The sequence below is a fragment of the Lycium ferocissimum genome, chromosome 4 (assembly GCF_029784015.1).
Source record: "Lycium ferocissimum isolate CSIRO_LF1 chromosome 4, AGI_CSIRO_Lferr_CH_V1, whole genome shotgun sequence".
In the NCBI taxonomy this organism is placed as follows: domain Eukaryota; kingdom Viridiplantae; phylum Streptophyta; class Magnoliopsida; order Solanales; family Solanaceae; genus Lycium; species Lycium ferocissimum.
Genome location: NC_081345.1, coordinates 21,714,831 through 21,734,695, shown reverse-complemented (window position 1 = coordinate 21,734,695; position 19,865 = coordinate 21,714,831). Strand labels below are relative to the sequence as shown.

General features: G+C 39.4%; 1 protein-coding gene across 1 annotated transcript; it reads left to right on the top strand.

The window, feature by feature from the left end:
• The first annotated feature begins 3,038 nt into the window (after positions 1-3,038).
• Positions 3,039-19,865, top strand: LOC132051819 (stem-specific protein TSJT1). Its single transcript, XM_059443049.1, has 5 exons — positions 3,039-3,291; positions 4,984-5,224; positions 5,919-6,039; positions 7,512-7,621; positions 19,602-19,865. Exons 1-5 carry the CDS (start codon positions 3,089-3,091, stop codon positions 19,635-19,637), a joined length of 711 nt encoding a protein of 236 aa, XP_059299032.1. The 5' UTR covers positions 3,039-3,088; the 3' UTR covers positions 19,638-19,865.

The following is a 19,865-nucleotide window of genomic DNA, read 5'->3' as shown; positions in this document are numbered from 1 at the left end:
TTTAGACCACCGTCTTCTCCCGGCGTGATAAAGGCGTTCGTCTTTCTTTTCCGGTCGGTATTTTGTAGCAATTGCATGGTCGGATACGTAGCAATTACAAAGACTAGCCTATTTGACACGGTCGGATCCGTAGCAATTAAAAAGATTAGCCTATTTGAACGAGAAAATATTAAAGACCAAATCATTTAACCGCCATGATTGTTCCTAGATGCCCTCCACCACCGGCCACCGGAATTTTGAATACGGATATGAAGTTTTTGTTATTGGACAAGAGTAAAAATATTCATGTTCTCCAAGAGGTATTTTTTCTTATTAATGATTCACTTATATATGTATTTTACTTGCATTTTAAGTATATTTTTATCGTATTTTTCGATGAAAAGGTTAATTCCCGTTTTTTCAATTCACCGGATCTATATTTTGCATACATTTTAAGTATATTTTGTCGTATTTTTATTATTTCAATTAGTTTGTGTTTTGAACTTCGGTTAATTCTGTTTTTTCAAGTACGTATTTTGCGTACATTTTAAGTATATTTTTGTTGTATTTTTTATTATATCAATTATTTTGTGTTTTTAATTGTGTGTGATATATTTTTTTCTACCTAATTTGTTACTTGTAAATTTATGTGATTTTGAATTTGTGTTTACTTTTTATCAAAGTATATTTTGTAGTATATATTCGGTGTATTTGAAGTGTATTTTTAGAAGAATACACACTTGTTGTAGTGACAACCAATGCATTTGACATTGATATATTTGCATTATATTTATAGTATATTTTCGGTATATCTTGAATATGTTGTTATTTATTGTGGTTAATTTGTTATTTTGTTATTTTTTCATGTTTTGTTAATGTAAAGTTTCGGTATATCTTGACGCATTCAGTGAAATTGATGCAAAGTTTCTCCGTATGAGATACGACGCAAATCGACAAGGCAACCACTGAATGCATTTATTGATAATGAGCAACCACGATACTGTCAAGGCTACTTGTTGATTATGATGCGGTGATTTTAGTAGATGTTCGGGAGTAGATTTGTAGAAGCAGGTTTATGTTTTAAGTTGTTTTTTTTTTTCCAACTTTTTTTTGATGTATAACATCACAGTTGCGACATTATTTTTATGAAGATTTTAGAAGAAGTTTTATGTATTTTGGTAATGATCCCGCTTGTTGTATAGTCTAATCGTAGATTTGAATTTTTCTATTACATTTATATTTTTCTTGTATAGTCTTTGCTAAAAAATTACAAAGTGCATTTCAATATCAAGTTTGTATTTCCTACATGTTTTCACTATATTTTATTGATGAACCAGGAAGACTTCTATGCATTTTCTCTATATATTCATGGTACACTTGAATTCATTATTGAACCATAAAATCCATTTTTCTATACATTGTTCTTCAAAAATTGAAGAACAATTTTAATACTTCTAAAATACATACAAAATACAAGTGAAATATATTGTAAATATATTCATTACGATTCAAATCTTACGGATCAATTAGAATACACTAAAAAATACAATCATAATACAGATAAAATACTGAATCAAAAGTCACCCTTAATTAGGGATTAAAGTTTTTTTATGGAGTCAAGTTTTCCCATCTTATTAAAGTTACTAAATAATATTCAATATCAGCTTATTGCACTCAATAACTAATATTTTTGATTTTTAATAATGTAATTTCATTGAATATTTTTAATAACGAACACAAAACAGTGGTCATAGCATCTTTGAGACAATCTCAACTTGTCACTATGCAATTCAGTTGATGAACAAATCAAGCTTTGCATGATTTATGGAACATTAAAAAGAGATTTTTTTTTAGTTATATTTTGGGAAAAAATATGAAGAGAGTTTTTGAATTCAAATTTTATGTGAATGATTAGATGTTGAATGAGATATGTGATTAGATATGGAAGAGAATGAGATTTGCGTGATTTATGGAACATTAAAAACAGATTTCTGTTTAGTTTGAAAAAGATTTTTTTTCCTTAAATAGAGGCATTATTTGCTCAACAGTTCCGTGTATTTAGTCTATATTTTGGCTATATTTATGCGACGCGTCCAGGACCTAAATATAGGAAAAAACCACAATTGTAAATAATGAACTTGTAGTTATAGCTTATTAGAAGCGGTAAAAAGGTATATTTATTTGTGAAAATTTTACTTGAAAAAATATTGTATATTGTTGTATACAATTCAATTTTCTTGGATATAAACACCTCTTATACATTATTTTACACTGTTATACAAAGTTGATACATTGTCTACTCCAGGTGTATAAAATTGTATACTGTTGTATATTGTGAAACAGTGTATGCGGGGTGTAATTTAAAAATATGGCTACACAAATGTAATTTTATATGCTAGATTGTACATTATTGAAATTCCTCCAAAATTTTATGAAATGAATTATTTTTGGATGTCCATTTGTCGGTGAGATCCACACTTTTCATCTGTCACCTTTGAGAAAGTTTGCCTGACCTATCTTTGAGCCACAACTTGGTCATGTATCTATTTGCAAACTCAATCGATATTTGTTGTGTATTTATTTATCCGATACAAACATCAAATGTGCATAAGTGTTTTTGTTCGCTGTTGTTACCCTATCTTTTGATCGTGTGATTTTTCTTAAATGTCCCTCTAATTTGTCAATTTGTGCTTTTCTTTGATGAGAGCTACATTTTTCATCTTTCATTTTTTGAGAAAATGTTTTCTTGCAAAGTATGTTCAATTTCAATCGATCTTATGTATCTATTAATGGTGTGTAAATGTAAAATATTTAGAAGCGTTTTTGTTAAGAATCATCACCTCGTGTTTCGATTTGTCCCACTCCAACGTACTACTCTTTACACTGTTATATCCTCTATGGTTTTATCTTTACAAACAAAACCAAATAAATCCAACCCCAACCCCAACCCACACAAAAATACAACTGAATAATTTAAATGACCAAAACGTCCTCGATCATCTCCTATTATAAATTCCTTACTCCTCGTCTTACTCTTTGCCAATCCTCAAAACTTTAGTGAAACTGTAAATTTTGTTGTTTAATTTTTTCTAGTTTGTTAGATTAGGAAATGTTGGGTATTTTTAGCAGCTCCATTGTATCACCGCCTGAGGAGTTGGTGGCAGCCGGAAGCCGGAACCCGTCACCTAAGATGACGGGGGAGGCTCTGATGAACCGGTTCACTAAAACCGAGCCGTTGGCTGTGTCCGTGAAGATCAACGGTCATGTTCAACTAGCTTACACTCACAACAATGAGTCTGCTTTTCTGCCAAGGTACCATTTTACCGACTTATATCATGAGTGTGTGTTTCTTCTTTAGTCACTATTACTTTATTTGCTTTGTTTATCTTACTTTTTGTTATGGTTATTTTTCTTTCTACCAGCCTGTTTGATTACACTTTTTTTGAGTCGAGCATTATCAAAAACAACCTCTCTACCCCATAAAGGTAATGATAAGGTCTTAGACCCCATGTTCCCACGTTGTGACATTCCACTAGGTATGTTGTAGTTGTTGTACATGAGTGTGTGACTAAAAGTAGGAAAACAAAAAAAATGCTGTTTTGTGCATTTACTAGAACTAGAATTGTCATGCATTCGATGGCTTTAGTTGATCACCATAATTACGTACACCAACGACGTTTAATTTACTGATTTAGTATTTATAAGTTGTTGGATAATAATATATTTTTTTTTTGGAAGTTCCACTTCGCCTTCGAATTTGTGCCTTACTTTTTTGTAGTCCCTGTGCTTTGATCAATGCCTCCATATATATAGGACAAGATATATAGGGACTATACTAAATGCAAAATTAGGTGTATGCCTGCAAATGATTTTGTATCTAATCTTCATTCCAGTCGTAATAGGGTGGATTCACAACCATTAGATTTCATGTTGACATTTTAACGAAGAAGGTAAAATTATTACGTAATCTTTTTAATTTTCCAATGTTGGTGAACAAATATATAAACTGATCAAAGATAATAGGTACTCAATAAGTTGAAAGTTGCAATTTGCAGAATACAACGAATAATTAAAAAAGGTTGAAACAGCTGATAGAAGTAAAAATAGTGGTTATTATAAGAGGCAGACCCAAACTCCCTAAATCCAACGAACATATTTCATACCTCCCAGAATGTATATTTTTTTATAGTGGATAGGTAAACTGATCAAAGACAATAAGTACTCAATAAGTTAGTTGAAATATGCTCAAATTGGCCAGAACACGACGAATAATTAAAAAAAGGTTGAAACGGCTGATAGAAGTAAAAATAGTGGTTATTATTATATACAATCATGTGATTGACGGTCCATTCGAAGATGATGAAAGAATTAATTGGCTCTACTATCAACCCTTTCCCTGCATGGCTAACATGTGTTGGACTCCTACTCTTGACCTTGTAGTTTCTTCGGTACCGGATTTTGGATCTTTATGGACATGTGGCAAACTTTTTCGATTATTTAAAAATTAAAAAGATTTAAATAGTAAAAGTTTGTCCACTAATGGCAAGAAAAAACAAAAATGTAGTAACAGTTTGTCCAAAAATGTAGTTGGGATTAGTATTTTAAAGAAAAATTTAAATGAATTTTATCGCTAAAATACAGTCATTTTAAATATTCCTTGAGAAGTTATGTATAATTGACTGACGAGTGACCAATTCTTTTGCTTAGCATTGATTCTTTAATGTTGATGTCACGAAAGTATAGCACAAATTAAAGCAACTTCTCTGCACCTTGGCCTTTGTTTAATTTCCATTTTAGGCGTTTGTCTAGGAAAAGAAAAACAAAACTAACAAAACTATCTGAATCTGTCTCTAAATGTATATATATGGTTGCTTGAATTCACAAAATATGTATAAAAATTTATGCAGAACTCAGTAGATAAAAGAAAGATTATAGTTCAAGACTCATAAACTTATAGGAATTTGTCTCTAAATGTATATATATGGTTGCTTGAAAAAATGGCAGGTCATTTGCCGTTAAGGATGAAATATTTTGCTTGTTTGAGGGATCTCTCGACAACTTAGGAAGTTTGAGACAACAATACGGCCTGGCCAAGTCTGCAAATGAGGTGGTATTGATGATTGAAGCATACAAGGCACTCCGTGACAGGGCACCTTACCCTGCAAACCATGTTGTTGGTCACCTTGAAGGCAATTTTGCATTTATCGTTTTTGACAAGTCCACTTCTACATTGTTTGTGGCTACTGTAAGTATCTTTACCTATCCAATTTTCCCTGCAGTGGGTGTTATTGAATAATGATCCTGACTAAAGGAGGTAAATGGGCAGGTTAGATCAAATTTGGGCAGGTTAAAATCGGTTGATTCAATAAACATGTCATAATTATAACCTAATCATCCAAAGTTTGCTCGGATAAAAATAAGTTGAGTCAAGATGACCAAACACGGTCATTCTAACCTTCCCAACATGACACAACCTTTTTCAATTTTTTTTTTAAAAGAAATATGAACGGTGGTATTTCTCTTAAATTATTAAATTAAGTTCTTCTAATTCACATATTCCCAATCTCCAAATTAATTTTTGTATGTTTGAGTTTGTATTATACTTTGACCCGTTGAGTTACACTATTTTAATCCGTTTTGACTCAATAGTTTGGTGGGTCATTTCAGGTTAAACCCTTTTAACCAAATCAACAAAAAAACCACAACTCAATTATTTTAAACTTGAGCGAAGTGGACGAGCTACTAAAAAATGAGTTAATTTTGTCAATTCTAATTTATGTTGTTCGGACTTTCTAAAAATATTGCCGCATCGTATCGGAATCTCCAAAAATACATTATTTTTAGAATATCTGAAACACATCCATTGACATTTTTAAAGAGTCCAAGTAACATAAATTTTAATCCTCACGATGGATAATATATTGGGACTCCTGTGGCAGGATCAAGTCGGTAAGATACCTCTATATTGGGGAATCACTGCTGATGGGTATGTGGCCTTTGCCGATGATGCTGATTTGCTTAAAGGTGCTTGTGGCAAGTCACTTGCTTCTTTCCCTCAAGGTTGGTTGGCTAATTATATTTTGTGCTTTAGGTGATTTACTGGTCCATCAAGTGGGATTAAATACTGAGCTTGATATTTTTTTTGGGATATAGCACCTTTAGAGTTTAGTCCCTAAGTTATTGGTAAATTTTGACTTTAGTCCTTATGATATATGACTTAGCATATTTATCTTTTAATTGATATTTTTTTTGGGATAACAGCACCTTTAGTTCCTAAGTTATTGGTAAATTTCGATTTTGGTCCTTGTGATATATGACTTAGCATATTTATCTTTTAATTAAACAAAAAATATGTTTTTGGTCCCTTCATGTAGAAAAAATGTTATATTTGACCATTTATAAAACTATTTTAATGCCAAATATGAAGTAACAATATAAACTTAACATAACACATGAGCAATTAACTGGTAGAACAGTTAATAGTTATGGTAAATTTATGAATATACACAAGCAAAGGAATTAAAAGTGCACAGTTTAACTAATTGGAGGTTTAATGTGCTTAGTCAGATATAAAGGGATTAAAACCAGAATTTACCAATAATTGAGGGACCAAAAGTGATATTAACCTTTTTTTTTTTAAGAGTTGCCATGCCCAATTGAACATTTGACTATTAATTTGAGAAAATGACGCTGATAAAGTCCCTCTTAGTGAAAATTTAATCTGGCATCTCCGTTAGCCGTTTGGTTGAGAACAAATTATTCTGGGATTATAGTGACGAGATTATTTAATAGATATACTTTTATTGGAAGAGGTTTATTCAAGCAAAAATTAAACGACTGAACTTTAACCAGAATGACTGAAGTACTCACTACAAGAAAGAAGATATTTGCCAACAAAAGAAGATATTTGCCAACAAAAATATTTTTGTTGCCATAGATAGACTATTTGCAAAAAGTACTTTTGTCAACAATGTTTTTTTGTTGTTGCATAAACTTTTCCCAACGGCTGTTAGTGTAACGACGTGCAACAACTTTTTGTTGTTATCAAAAGTACTTTTTGCAACAATAGTCAATACTATGGCAGCAAAATTAAATTGTTTGGCAACAAAAAAAATTATTTTTAAAAGATTCATCATATATGCCAACAATAAAATCAAGTTGTTACCAAATATTGAATTTTGCCAACTATATTATTTTTGCTGCCAAAAGAGCTATTGTCATTTCTGTACTTTCTTGTAGTGATAATATAATCTATGTGTTATGTTTAAACTAAATATATTGAGATAAACTCTTATCTCCAATTTTAACAATATCTTTCTTAAAAAGCTTAGGAGCAAGCTTTGGAGAAGGATAAATGCGTCATTTTGTGGTCAGTGTGGTATAAAAATAATACCACAATTATGATATAAACCGTTCCAAAATTGCTTATCCCGAAATAAAATAATTTCACAATTATCCCACAAGGACCCCTACCTTATTCTTTGTTTGTACATATGTTTAATTATTCTTGTGATCTACTGGATATTTTCTAGGGTGTTTCTTCTCTACAACAGTTGGAGAACTGAGAAGCTATGAGAATCCTAAAAACAAGATCACTGCCATTCCTGCTACTGAGGAAGAAATATGGGGTGCAAAATTCATGGTAAGTTATGCTTTTAATCGCATATTTGCAAATTATTAACTCACTTATAATTTTTTTTTTAAAAAAAAACTGTTTGAGTAGGTCCTTTAGTTTGCTCCTAAGGTGGAGCAATAATTCTAGATACTAGAAAGATTCAATTACCCTCTGGGCTATGGGGCTCTCAGAAACTAGTGTCGCACATTCCACGGAATGTGATGCTGATTTTCCATATAATCAATTAATGTTACACCTTAGCATCACGCTCACTTTTCGTATTAGATCAGTGTCATGGCAAATTAGAGTGGATGATGTTGCTTTCTGGACCATAACTTGTTTATCAGAAAAAGATACGCACTTTATAACGCATGAGATTTTTTCATGGTATGGCAGCAACAGCTGCACTGCAATTGGCTGTTGAATCACTTGTAACCGACCATTAGTGCTTTACAGGTCAAGTGTCACACATGAACCGATATACATTGCAATCGTATTGTGAATACATGGGCAGAGACGGATCTAGTATTTAAAGTTTATGGAGTCCTATAACGATATTGTTTTACCCCGAAATCGGATAATAAGTTAAATTTGTAAATGAGGTATAGGATATGTGGCACTTTAATCTATTTTTTGGTGAATAAAGATATATATATATATATATTTATCTAATGAAATGGCCTAAATATGAGTTAGTGTGCTAAAGACTAGATAATGATATTGGGAATTATGTGTTTATGTTAAGATCTTATGTATATTCCGTGCAATACTTGAATGAATGATTCAATGAATTGTTCAAGCTGTAAAAATGGGACAAAGTGAGGAAATCAAAGAGAGAGAGAGATTTTTATATGTATATATTCAAAGTACAAAGCTTTCTTGGATCTAAAAAGCCGTAACCCAAAAAGTGAGGGAATGACACCTTATTTATAGCTTTTTCTACATAGGCCTTTTATACATCATGGAGCCTTTTAGGATAAAGAAAACCTAATATGGATAAGATCGGGTCGTACGGTCGACACCGTACGATCGTCGGTCGAACGCAGTGGCAACAAGATTCCCACACGTGGAGGGTGAGTAGCGGATTGTCGGGACAGCCGCCACAATCGGAAAACGGTCATTGCAAAAGCCGGACTAACTACCACGGCGATTCGCTATATTCAAAGGGCAAACGGCCACGATCAACTCGGCCATGTAGGACGGGACCGGGACCAACCACGCGAGGAGTTATCTCCGGATACAACGTATGCGAAGCTAGCCGGATCAAACACTATCGTTCGTTTTCTTCCTTTTTACCTACGGTTAGCATGGGACAAACTTTACCCGATTTTTACCGCATACGGATAGTCCCCACACTTTTCCTGACCGAGATCATATCGGAGTAACGGGAAGTGGATGAATCGTGAAACCGGATCTCATCGGCTCGTTCTTATCTTCTCGTTTTGGCGGGAACGATTGTCACCTTCTTTCCGCCGTCCGCCACGTGTCGTGCCCCGACAGGTCCAAGCTCTGCAACCGCCGCTACGCACGTCTCTTCAAATCACGTCTTCATTAATTACGGGACACGTGGCACTCGTCTACTGGTCGGGATTTATAACCGCCGTGCGATCTAAGCCTATATAAGGCCCTTTACCGCCTTCATTCCTCCATTTTTACTTCTTCATTTTCACCATCTTCACTTCAGTTTCTTTACTCCTTCACATCTGTTCTTCATTTTCATTTTACTAACTTCTTCTTCATCGTTGATTCCGTTATCTAATCACCTACATTCGTCGTTGAAATCAGCTTTACAAGGAACCCGTTCAACTCTCTTTGTCGCTTTCTTTGATCGTCTTTTCATTTGTGCTTTGTTTTCTTTTTACTTCACGTTTCCATCTTCTCACCTTCATCCCTTTATCAAATTTTTCAAACTCTCACCCATCACAAATGTCCGCCATAATCGAAACCACCTCCCAAGATATTCCTCGGTTTCCCCACTGAGCCGAGTGCCTTGGGGTGTCTCTAGCCCGAAAGGAAAGAATGTGGCCGAGCCTACGGCTTTGGATATCGTGCGGATCAAACCCAACTTCAACAAAGAGTTTGAAGGCAGAAAGCTTCTTCAGTTTCGGATAGAGGATACGACGTAAGACGATATCCCTCTTCCATCACCGAGGATAGGCTCGATCAAGTCCGGATCGATCGCGGATGGGACAATCGTCCTATGATAAGTGTTTGCTCTCGGTGATTTGAATCAATCATCGACTACGGGAGGGCTTTATACGTTTACACTTATCCCTTCACGCTCAAGCTCGAGCCCGAAATTGATCCGGTCATATTGGAGATGTGTCGGACTCCATAATGTGACTTGCACAAATTGGTCCGATAATACGGGAGACGGTAGCTTGTCTCCGGTTATTGGCCAACAACGCCAAGAAACCATTCACGATGGCACATTTGATTCGCCTTTATTCTCCAAGGCGATTCCGGGGTGGCGTAATAAAATTAGCCAAGCGAGGCCGGAATCCGATTTTCTCAAAAATGGACGAAGACAGAGACCGGGGCTGCTTAGAGCGCTTCGTTCGGGTAAGAACCTCGGATATTATCCCGGAGGAACACATGCCCTTCCCGGAAAAGTGGAACGACAACCGTAAGTTTCTTGATCCCGACTTCATTAACTTACTCCTATATTCCTTTATTTAACCCTTCGCGCTTACATTCCCCATTTTCTTCTTGTTAGCCGTGGCATGGATACCCCCGGTCATTCCACATATGAACGAGTGGGTCGAGGCGCTCCTTGACCGGCATTCACACGAAGAGTTAACATGGGGAATCCTGGCTCGTGGCCGATGGATTGCCCAAAATCATGGTAACACCGCTTTGAATTCGGGTATTACGTACTGTCTGCCTTTCTTTAATCCGAATGTTATCCATAACCCCTTCAATTTTAGGTTTACCGAAGGGTTCAGTTCATCCCAGACCCGGGATTGCAGCAGAACAAGTTGTGCCGACATCGGCATTCAACTCGGCCGGGTTATCCAGAATTATTGCTGCTGCCCAAAAAATCGAAGGAAACCCTCGGATAGAGGAGACAAACCAAGAAAAAGGGCAAGGCGCGTCGTCCGGTCGGTCGAGAGACGAAGAAGAGTCCGACGTGATCGTTCGTAGGGTCGGTGTGGCCCCCACCTTTGAGTCGGTCCCGAGGAGGAAACTACAGCCCGCCCCTTCAACCGGGAAGGACCCTCCACTTCGGCTCGGTTACCGGTGGGGAAGAAATACTTTACCCAACACCTTTAGGTCATTGAGTTTGTTGATATTATAGGTGAAGAGTCTTCCGAGAGATTCCCCGCAAAGACCACGGAGATGGACCGAGTCGACTCGGAACCGGGACAAGAGTCGAGTCCGCACGGCACTGAGGCACCGGAGGATACCGAAGACTCTGAACGGACAGAATCCGACTTCGAAGACTCTGAACGGACAGAGTCCGAGCATTCTGGTTCCAGTCATACCGGATAGGCTAGGGCTTGTTTTGTCTTTGTAATATTTTGAACTTTCGCAAATTTCTAGTGTAGAAGATTTGTATATATAAAAAGCGTATCCTTTCTGTTGACCATTCTTTTGTTTGAATGTTTGTTATGATTCTTGTCCAAATCGCCGGTCTTTCCCGAGGATAGTGAACATCGGAGTCGCTTTCGGACTTGTTCGATTAGAGTTTTAATCTCATCCGGTATGATTTATCCGGGCGTCGAATAGAGAAGTTTACCCGCGGGACTTATTATGCTTTATGAATTCAGACGTCTTCGAATCACGTTAGGTATTTTTAGGGCCGATATTTTGTGGCTATTCTTTTATTTCGATTAGGTTTGGACACCTGAATCTCTCGCTTACACAAATTTGTAGCAGTCCCCATTCGGGGGGTATTCAAGATTTAGGCTCGGTTTGCTATAACCTTGTTACCTTTGCCGTATTTCGGCCGTAATGTCCGAATCGGATATACGGATAAAATGGTGCCCGATTTTCGGGCAAATTACTTTATTAAGAAGATAAATCCGAAATGTAATAGTTTGATTTTTCAATAAACTTCAAGTACTTGTACATCATATGAGGACTTTATCCGTTTACTTACGTTTTTTGCGTGGCAAATTCTAAGCGGACACGATTCGCTTTTGATCGTTTGGTCCTTACATCAAAACCTAATACGGAAGGTCGGCATTGGATCCGGCCATAGTGAATATTAGGGGGACACGACTCACTTTTGATTGTTTGGTCCTTACATCGGAATGTATTCTCATAGCCCCTTAGTGCTTATTTGAACTGTGAAATCGAGTAAGCACTATCAAGCCCCTGGCCGTAGGGTGTTGCCCCCGACTATCCGGTATTCATACTCCTACTTTAGTAACACGTTGTACTTGTCGCCTCATTAAAAACCTTGTCGAAAAACCCATTTGGGACAAAACCGAGCCAAGTAAAAGAGTGCAACACGTGTTTTCGTACCAAAGCAAGTTAACTACGTCGGGCATTCCGCTCCTAAAAAAAAAAAGAAAAGGTAAGTGAATAAAATAAAAGGGTTCATACCTTAACAATAGTATCTCTTCAAATGAGCGACATTCCAGTTGTTGCGCAACCGTTGCCCGTCCATGGATTCCAGCTGATAGGACCCTTTACCCGTTACCTCGGTCACCTTGTATGGCCCTTCCGATTCGGGCCCGCTTTTCTTCGTTGGGATTCTTGGTGTTCAGGTAACTTTTCGGAGCACCAAGTCCCCAATTTGAAAATGTCGAAGTTAGCTCTCGGTTATAGTACCTTTCCATCCTCTCGTTTCGGGCCGCGATACGGATGAGTGCGTTCTCGCAGCTCATCCGTGAGATTGAGTTTTACGGCCATGGCCTCCTCGTTTGATTCCTCGGTGGTGTAATTGAATCGGAGACTCGGCTCTCCGACCTCTGGCTGTGCATGAGGGCTTCGGTCCCGTAGACCAACGAGAAGGGTGTTTCCCCGTACTTGGCTTTGATGTGGTTGTAAGCCACAAGCGCCTCCGCAATATTTCCCTCCGGTGCTTCGACGTTTCAAGTCTCTTTCGCATTCTCGAATTATCATTTTGTTCGTGGATTCCGCATTGTCCGTTTGTACACGGATGATATGGAGTCGACACAATTTTCTTGATCTTTGATCCTTCAAGGAAATCATTAACTTTGCCACCAACGAATCGGGGGCCACATAATGTGATCTCGGCCGAATGCCGAATCGGCAAATAATGTGGTCCCAAATGAAGTCAATAACTTTTTCTCGTGTTTTCTCGAAGGCTTGTGCTTCAACTCATTTCGAGAAATAGTCGGTCATAAACAAAATAAAAGCGGCCTTACTGGTGCCCATGGCAATGGACCAACAATGTCCATTCCCCATTTCATGAAGGGCCGTGGGGATACCACCGAGTGCAAAGCCTCCGGCCGATGAATCATCGGGAGCATGTCTTTGACATCCGTCACACTTCCGACAAAACTCTTCTCATCTTTCCTCCATCCGGTTCCGTAATAACCGGCTCTAATGATTTTCCGGACTAAGGCTTCCGCACCGGAGTGATTCCCGCACGTCCCCTCGTGTACTTCTCTCATCACGTACTCGGTTTCACCGGGACCTAAACACTTGGCCAAAGGACCGAAGAAAGACCGCCTGTATAACTGGCCGTCCACCAGGCAAAACCGTGCTGCTTTCGTCCTTAGCGATCGTGATTCCTTCGGGTCATTGGGGAGCTTTCCATCTTGCAAATAGTCGATGTATTTGTTGCGCCAATCCCAAGTTAAACCCATTGTGTTTATCTCAGCATGCCCGTTATCTATTGCCGAGTTCATCAAAGGCACTACATCCCGGGTTAATTTCTTCCTTCGACCGAAGATCCCAACCGGCCAACGCATCGGCTCGGCAGCTCTCGCTCCCCGGACATGCCGCGTGGTCCATTCTTTGAACCGGTGAAGTATGACCTGGACCCTTTCAAGATACCTTTGCATTCGTTCATCCTTGACTTCGAAGACGCCATTCACCTGGTTGACAACCATGAGAGAATCACATTTTGCTTCGATTACTTCAGCCCCCATGCTCCGAGCTAATTCCGATCCGCAATCATAGCCTCATACTCGGCTTCATTGTTAGTTAATTTAACTGTCCTAATGGATTGCCGGATTGCATCTCCGGCGGGGGTTTTAAGGACGATTCCAAGCCCGGAACCTCTAAGGTTCGAGGCTCCGTCCGTGTGTAATGACCAAATACCCGAGGCTTTCCCCGGGGCCAGCAGGAGTTCCTTCTCAACCTCAGGGATCATGGCCGGGGTGAAGTCCGGCTACAAAGTCGGCTAAGATTTGTGACTTGATGGCCGTCCGGGCCTATATTCAATGTCGTACCCGCTATTTCTACAGCCCGTTTAGTTAGCCCGCCCGATAATTCCGGTTTATGCAAGATGTTCTTTAAAGGATAAGTGGTCACTACACATATCGGGTGGCATGAAAGTAAGGCTTGAGTTTTCTAGAAGCGCTTACCTGTGCTAATGCCAATTTTTCAAGGTGGGGATAACGGGTCTCCCGCATCCCCCCAAGGTCCTACTCACATAATAAATGAAAAATTGTGTACCGATTCTTCTCGGACCAAAACTCCACTTACCGCTACCTCGGACACGGCAAGGCAGAGAAAAAGCTTCTCGTCTGCTTTCGGCGTATGCAACAAAGGAGGGCTGGATAAGTATTCTTTTAGTTCTTGTAAGGCTTTTCGGCACTCGGCGTCCCGTACGTGAAGTCGTTCTTCTTCCCCGAGTAAGGAGAAAAAACGGTGGCTCTTGTCCGAAGATCTTGATATAAACCGGCTCGGTGCCGCTATCCTCCCGTTAAGCCTCCGTACATTTTTGACATTATTTACCACCTCGATATCCTCGATTGCTTTGATCTTATCCGGGTTAATCTCGATCCCCCGATTTGACACCATGTAACCGAGGAATTTACCCGTCCGGACACCGAAAGCACACTTCTCGGATTGAACTTCATATTATATCTTCGGAGTACGTCAAAGGTTTCCTCGCAAATGTTTTAAATGGTCCTCTCGTTTCCGGTGGACTTAACAACCATGTCATCAATATAAACTTCCATCGTTTTTCCTATTTGTTCTTCGAACATTCCGTTAACTAGGCATTGGATTTTTCAATCCGAAAGGCATTACATTGTAACAATAAGTCTCGTATCGAGTAATGAAAGATGTTTTCTCTTGATCTTCCGGGTGCATCCGAATTTGGTTGTACCTAGAGTAAGCATCGAGAAAACTTAACATCTCATGCTCCGCCGTCGCATCGATCATTCTATCGATGTGGGGCAACAGAAACGAATCCTTCGGCATGCTTTGTTTAGATGCTTATAATCAACGCACATTCGAAATTTATTACCTTTTTTCGGCACCACCACTACGTTAGCCACCAATCCCGGTATTTTACTTCCCGAATGGAGCCTATTTTTAAAAGCTTTGTTACCTCGTCCTTCACGAAGGCATGCTTTGACTCGCCATAGGCCTCCGTTTTTGCTTCACCGGGGAAATTTCTGTCGAGACTAAGCTTATGAGTTGTTACTTCCGTGACACACCGTCATATCTATATGCGACCATGCAAAATAATCGGCATTAGCTTGAAGAAATTTAATTAACTTGTTCCCCGAGCTCCGAGGTTAACCCCGTGCCCAGTATACCTTTTTGTCTGGTAGATATTCGAACAAGATGACTTGCTCCACTCTCCTCTATTGTAGATTTTGTCGCGTCGACTCATCGTAGAAGACGAATGATCTAGGTATGTTGAAGTCGTCTTCTTCGTGCCCCGGGTCCAATCTTTTTTTGCTCCGTTCTTCGGACCCGTTAACCGTAATTGCTATTTGGAATCCTTGTCCCCCGGATGATCCTTCCTTTTGATCCCCTTTGAGTAGGGGTGACGATTCTTTGATCGGCGAACATTTCTCTTGCCTTGGTTGTTCTCCCCGGATGGTTTTCACCCCTTCCGGCGTTGGGAATTTCAAGTGATGTAACGTAGACGGCACAGCCTCTCATGCTATGTATCCATGGTCTACCCAGCAACGCGTTGTATTTCATGTCCCCCTCGATTACATAGAACACGGTCTGCTGGATGGTGCCGTCAATGTTGACCGGCAGGGAAATCTCACCCTTCGTAGTTTCACTCGCCATATTGAATCCACTAAGCACCCGGGCCACCGGTACGATCTGGTCGAGTAGCCTTAACTGTTCAACCACTCTCCACCGGATGATGTTGGCCGAGCTACCTGGGTCAATTAGAATACGTTTAATCTGAGATTTAAAAACAAGAATAGAAATTACCAGTGCATCATTGTGTGGTTGAATGATGCCTTCCGCATCTTCGTCGAAAGTGATGGAGCCTTCTGATGTATGATCGGTTGCGTTTTTCACGAACAAGGAAAATCGCGCGCTTCATTACCGGTCCTCTAGTGGACATCTCGTACTCCCCAATTATCATGTTGATTATGCGCCGTGGCTCTACCGATTCACCCCGCTTGTTCGACTCCCTTTCCTTGTAGTGGGTTTTGGCCCGCTCACTGTGAATTCACGAAGGTGCCCATTTTTCGAAACGAGCCACCCTTCTCGTAACTAGCGACAAGATTCGGTTCGGTGACTACGAGTACCATGGTATTCACAAATCATGTTCGGGTCCCGTTGACCGGATCCGACCTCAATGGCCTCGGCCACCTTGCTTCCGGAATGCGACCTATGGCCGATACAATGTCCGAGGTGTTGACACTAAAGTTATATTCTGTTATTCTCGGCGGATCCCTGTTGGTTGCCGAACTTTCGACTTCACTTCTAAACGATAACCCCCGGCTATTTGACGGACGTTCGGTTCTTCTATCTCTCCTCGTCGGAGATTGACCGGGACCGACCTCGACTTTTCCGGTCTAAAGTTTATTTTCTCCGACTGAGGATACGACCAATACCTTTCCCTCGATGGCTGCATTTTTGGGTCAAAGTTTCTTCTAGACCTCTCAGGTCCCTTACTTAGATTTACAGGACCCGGAGGAAGTTCGAGCTGATCATCCTCCACCCGAATCTTGGACTCGTATCGGTTGTGCACATCCGCCTGTGTCACGGCCTCGTATTCCAAAGCAAGTTTTCCTTGAGTTTGAACGAAGCCGTCGAACTTCGGGATTAAGCCCTGGTGAATGCTTGTGCTGCCCATTCCTCCGGAACCGGAGGGAGTTCCATCCATTCCCTTTGGAAACGATTGACGAACTCCCGTAGTAACTCATCGTCCCTTTGGGCTATCCGGAAAATATCCGCCTTACGGGCCTGGACCTTTCTGGCTCCAGCATGAGCCTTTATGAACGCATCCGCGAGCATTTCAAATGAAGTGATCGAATGCTCCTGGGTATGGTCATACCATGTTAATGCCCCTTCGACAACGTTTCCCCGAACTTTTTTAGCAACATACGGACTCAATTTCGTCTTCTTCGAGATCGTTACCCTTTATAGCACTGTGTGTACGAGGTTACGTGTTCCCGAGGGTCCGTCGTGCCATCATATTTTTGGATGTCCGCATTCAATCTCTTCGGGATCAGCTTAGGTGCCGCGCTCGGAGGAAAAGGCCTCTGAATATATCTCTTCGAATCCGGCCCCTTCAGAATGGGAGGAGCCCCCGGAATCTGGTCCACTCGAGAGTTGTAGGTCTCGACCCTTTTCTCGGTTGAGTCTACCCGCTTTGCCAACGTCTCCAAAGATCCTCAACACCTCGGTAAGAGACGAACCGGCCCGACCCATTAATTTCAACCATTTGAGCTTCTTCTCGGGGTTCTAAGAAGACCTCTTACCCTTTCCCGAGCCGAATCTTCCTTCCCGTTTTCAGAATGGGCTACATCGCAACTCCTTGCTCAAAGAATAGTCGCTCTTTGTTCGCAAACATTTCAAAAAAATAAGACGAAAATTAATATCATCCGGGCATCCGGCACTCTCGGCCTTGTGCCGGGTCAAAGTGACAGAATTAAAAGTATTTAAAGGATCGGTGGCCGGCTAAGCGGCGTTCTCCGGTTCACGGTATTTTGTCGGTTGAGGCCCTCACTCGAATCGACATTCGGAGCAGCGGGATTCACTGGCAACCCCTGCAACCCGATGTTATCATTTTCGGCCACAATTTCGTTGTTGACGTGACCAGATTCTCCGCTGTTAGCCATTTCGTCCGTTTTCGCAGTGACGAACAGTAGAACTGAAATCTTTGTATGAGCGAGTAGAGCGAGATCAAAGACCACAATAATCCTAGCCCCACGGTGGGCGCCAAACTGTTTTACCCCGAAATCGGATAATAAGTTGAATTTGTAAATGAGGTATAGGATATGTGGCACTTTAATCTATTCTTTGTTGAATAAAGATATATATATATATATATATATATATATATATATATATATATATATATATATGAAATGGCCTAAATATGAGTTAGTATGCTAAAGACTAGATAATGATATTGGGAATTATGTGTTTATGTTAAGATCTTATGTATATTCCGTGCAATACTTGAATGAAATGATTCAATGAATTGTTCAAGTGTAAACCGGACCAAAGTCCGAGGAAATCAAAGAGAGAGAGAGATTTTTATATGTATATATTCAAAGAAGTACAAAACTTTGGATCTAAAAAAGCTCAAAAAAGTGAGGGAATAACTCCTTTATAGTTTTCATCTGGGCCATACATCACGTATGGAGCCCTTTTAGGATAGAAAACCTAATATGGATAAGATCGGGTCGTACGGTGCCCGACACCGTACGGCCCCATGTCGAAAAGTGTGATCAAGATTCCGCGCACGTGGAGGGTGAGTATCGATTGTCGGACCCGCCACAATCGAACCGTCACAAAGAAATCGGACTAACGGCCACGGACCGATTAGCTATATTCGAGCCGGCAACGACTCACGATCAACTCGGCCATGTAAGTGGGACCGGACAACCACGCCGAGGAGTTATCTTGATACAACGAATTTATGCGAAGCTTCTTCGGATCAAACACTATCGTTCGTTTTCTTCTTTTACCTGGGTTAGGACAACAAACTTTACCCGATTTTTACCGCATCTGAGATATCAAGTTAATATTACAACAATAATTGGGTTCACACCATCAATATTTATATATATTCATTAGGTTTTTTAAACACACACAAACTTTGAGGTTCATGTGAACCTGTTATCAGACCTCTAGATCCGCACTTGTATATGGGTCCTTTCATGACAAGTGAACTCATGATCCCTCCATTCAATATCTTATAATACGAGTCAATGTATAATCATTGTCATTGTCATATTATATGATACTTGTTCCTTTTTTTAGTCTATTTTTAAAAAAAAATTATCTTTCCCTCCATTCCAAAATAAGTGTCCTTTTAGGCCTTTTATTTTATTCCAAAATAAGTGACACTTTAGGATTTCAAGAAGAAATTAATTATATTCTTCCAAACTTACCCGTATTATTTATTATCAAGAATCATTAAATAACTTTTCTTTTTCTAAGCATTAATTAGGGGTAAGTTGGTAAAAACACTCCTAATTTTTTACAAGGTGAAGCGAATTTCATAAGCCATACATTGTCGTGAAATTTAAAAAAATTAATTTATTTTGGAATGGAGGGAGTATAACGTAAAACTTTTAAATTTTTAACTTTCTTATTTTATCCTTGTTGACACGTCTTTATAGCCACAAAAATGCCAATGAATATCACAAGTTCTAAAGTTACTTTGCTATATGGCAGAAATTTGCCTTTCTATCTTATACTCCATATCCGTTCCAACATCGCTGCATAAAATGGAACATATGGAATCGCATTTTCACTTGCTTCTAGTGGACAACTTTATTAAAGCAAAATAAGATGACGACGAATGCTTTGAAGAGAGAGAAATAAACAACGGCAACTAAATTTAATTTCTTATCACACAGAATCACACAATATTCTTATATTCTAGTGTTGCTAAATTTGAAGAGTCTGTTGATGAATATATCAGGTTGAAGGAGGAGCAGTTGTTGCAGCCACAAAATAGAGACGATTTCTTTTTTCAGAAGAGAAGAGGAGATGCATTAGTGGGATCCATGTAATGCAAATAAATGAATGGGGGTTATTATATATGTCCCAAGCTGTTCTATTTTCCTCTTACTTTTAGTATTGAACCGGATTGAGTTTATGTAAGACTTGCCATTTTAGGCGTTTTAGTGGTTTCAGTAACTTCTTCAGCTAAATGTTATAGTATGTATGTTGGTAATGGCTGGTA

Bases quoted from the DNA above. Each gene is read 5' to 3' on its own strand.
- LOC132051819 (XM_059443049.1), top strand. From the start codon at position 3,089: ATGTTGGGTATTTTTAGCAGCTCCATTGTATCACCGCCTGAGGAGTTG. The intron at 3,292-4,983 runs GTACCATTTTAC...AAAAAATGGCAG, and splicing joins GAGTCTGCTTTTCTGCCAAG to GTCATTTGCCGTTAAGGATG. The intron at 5,225-5,918 runs GTAAGTATCTTT...CTCCTGTGGCAG, and splicing joins CTACATTGTTTGTGGCTACT to GATCAAGTCGGTAAGATACC.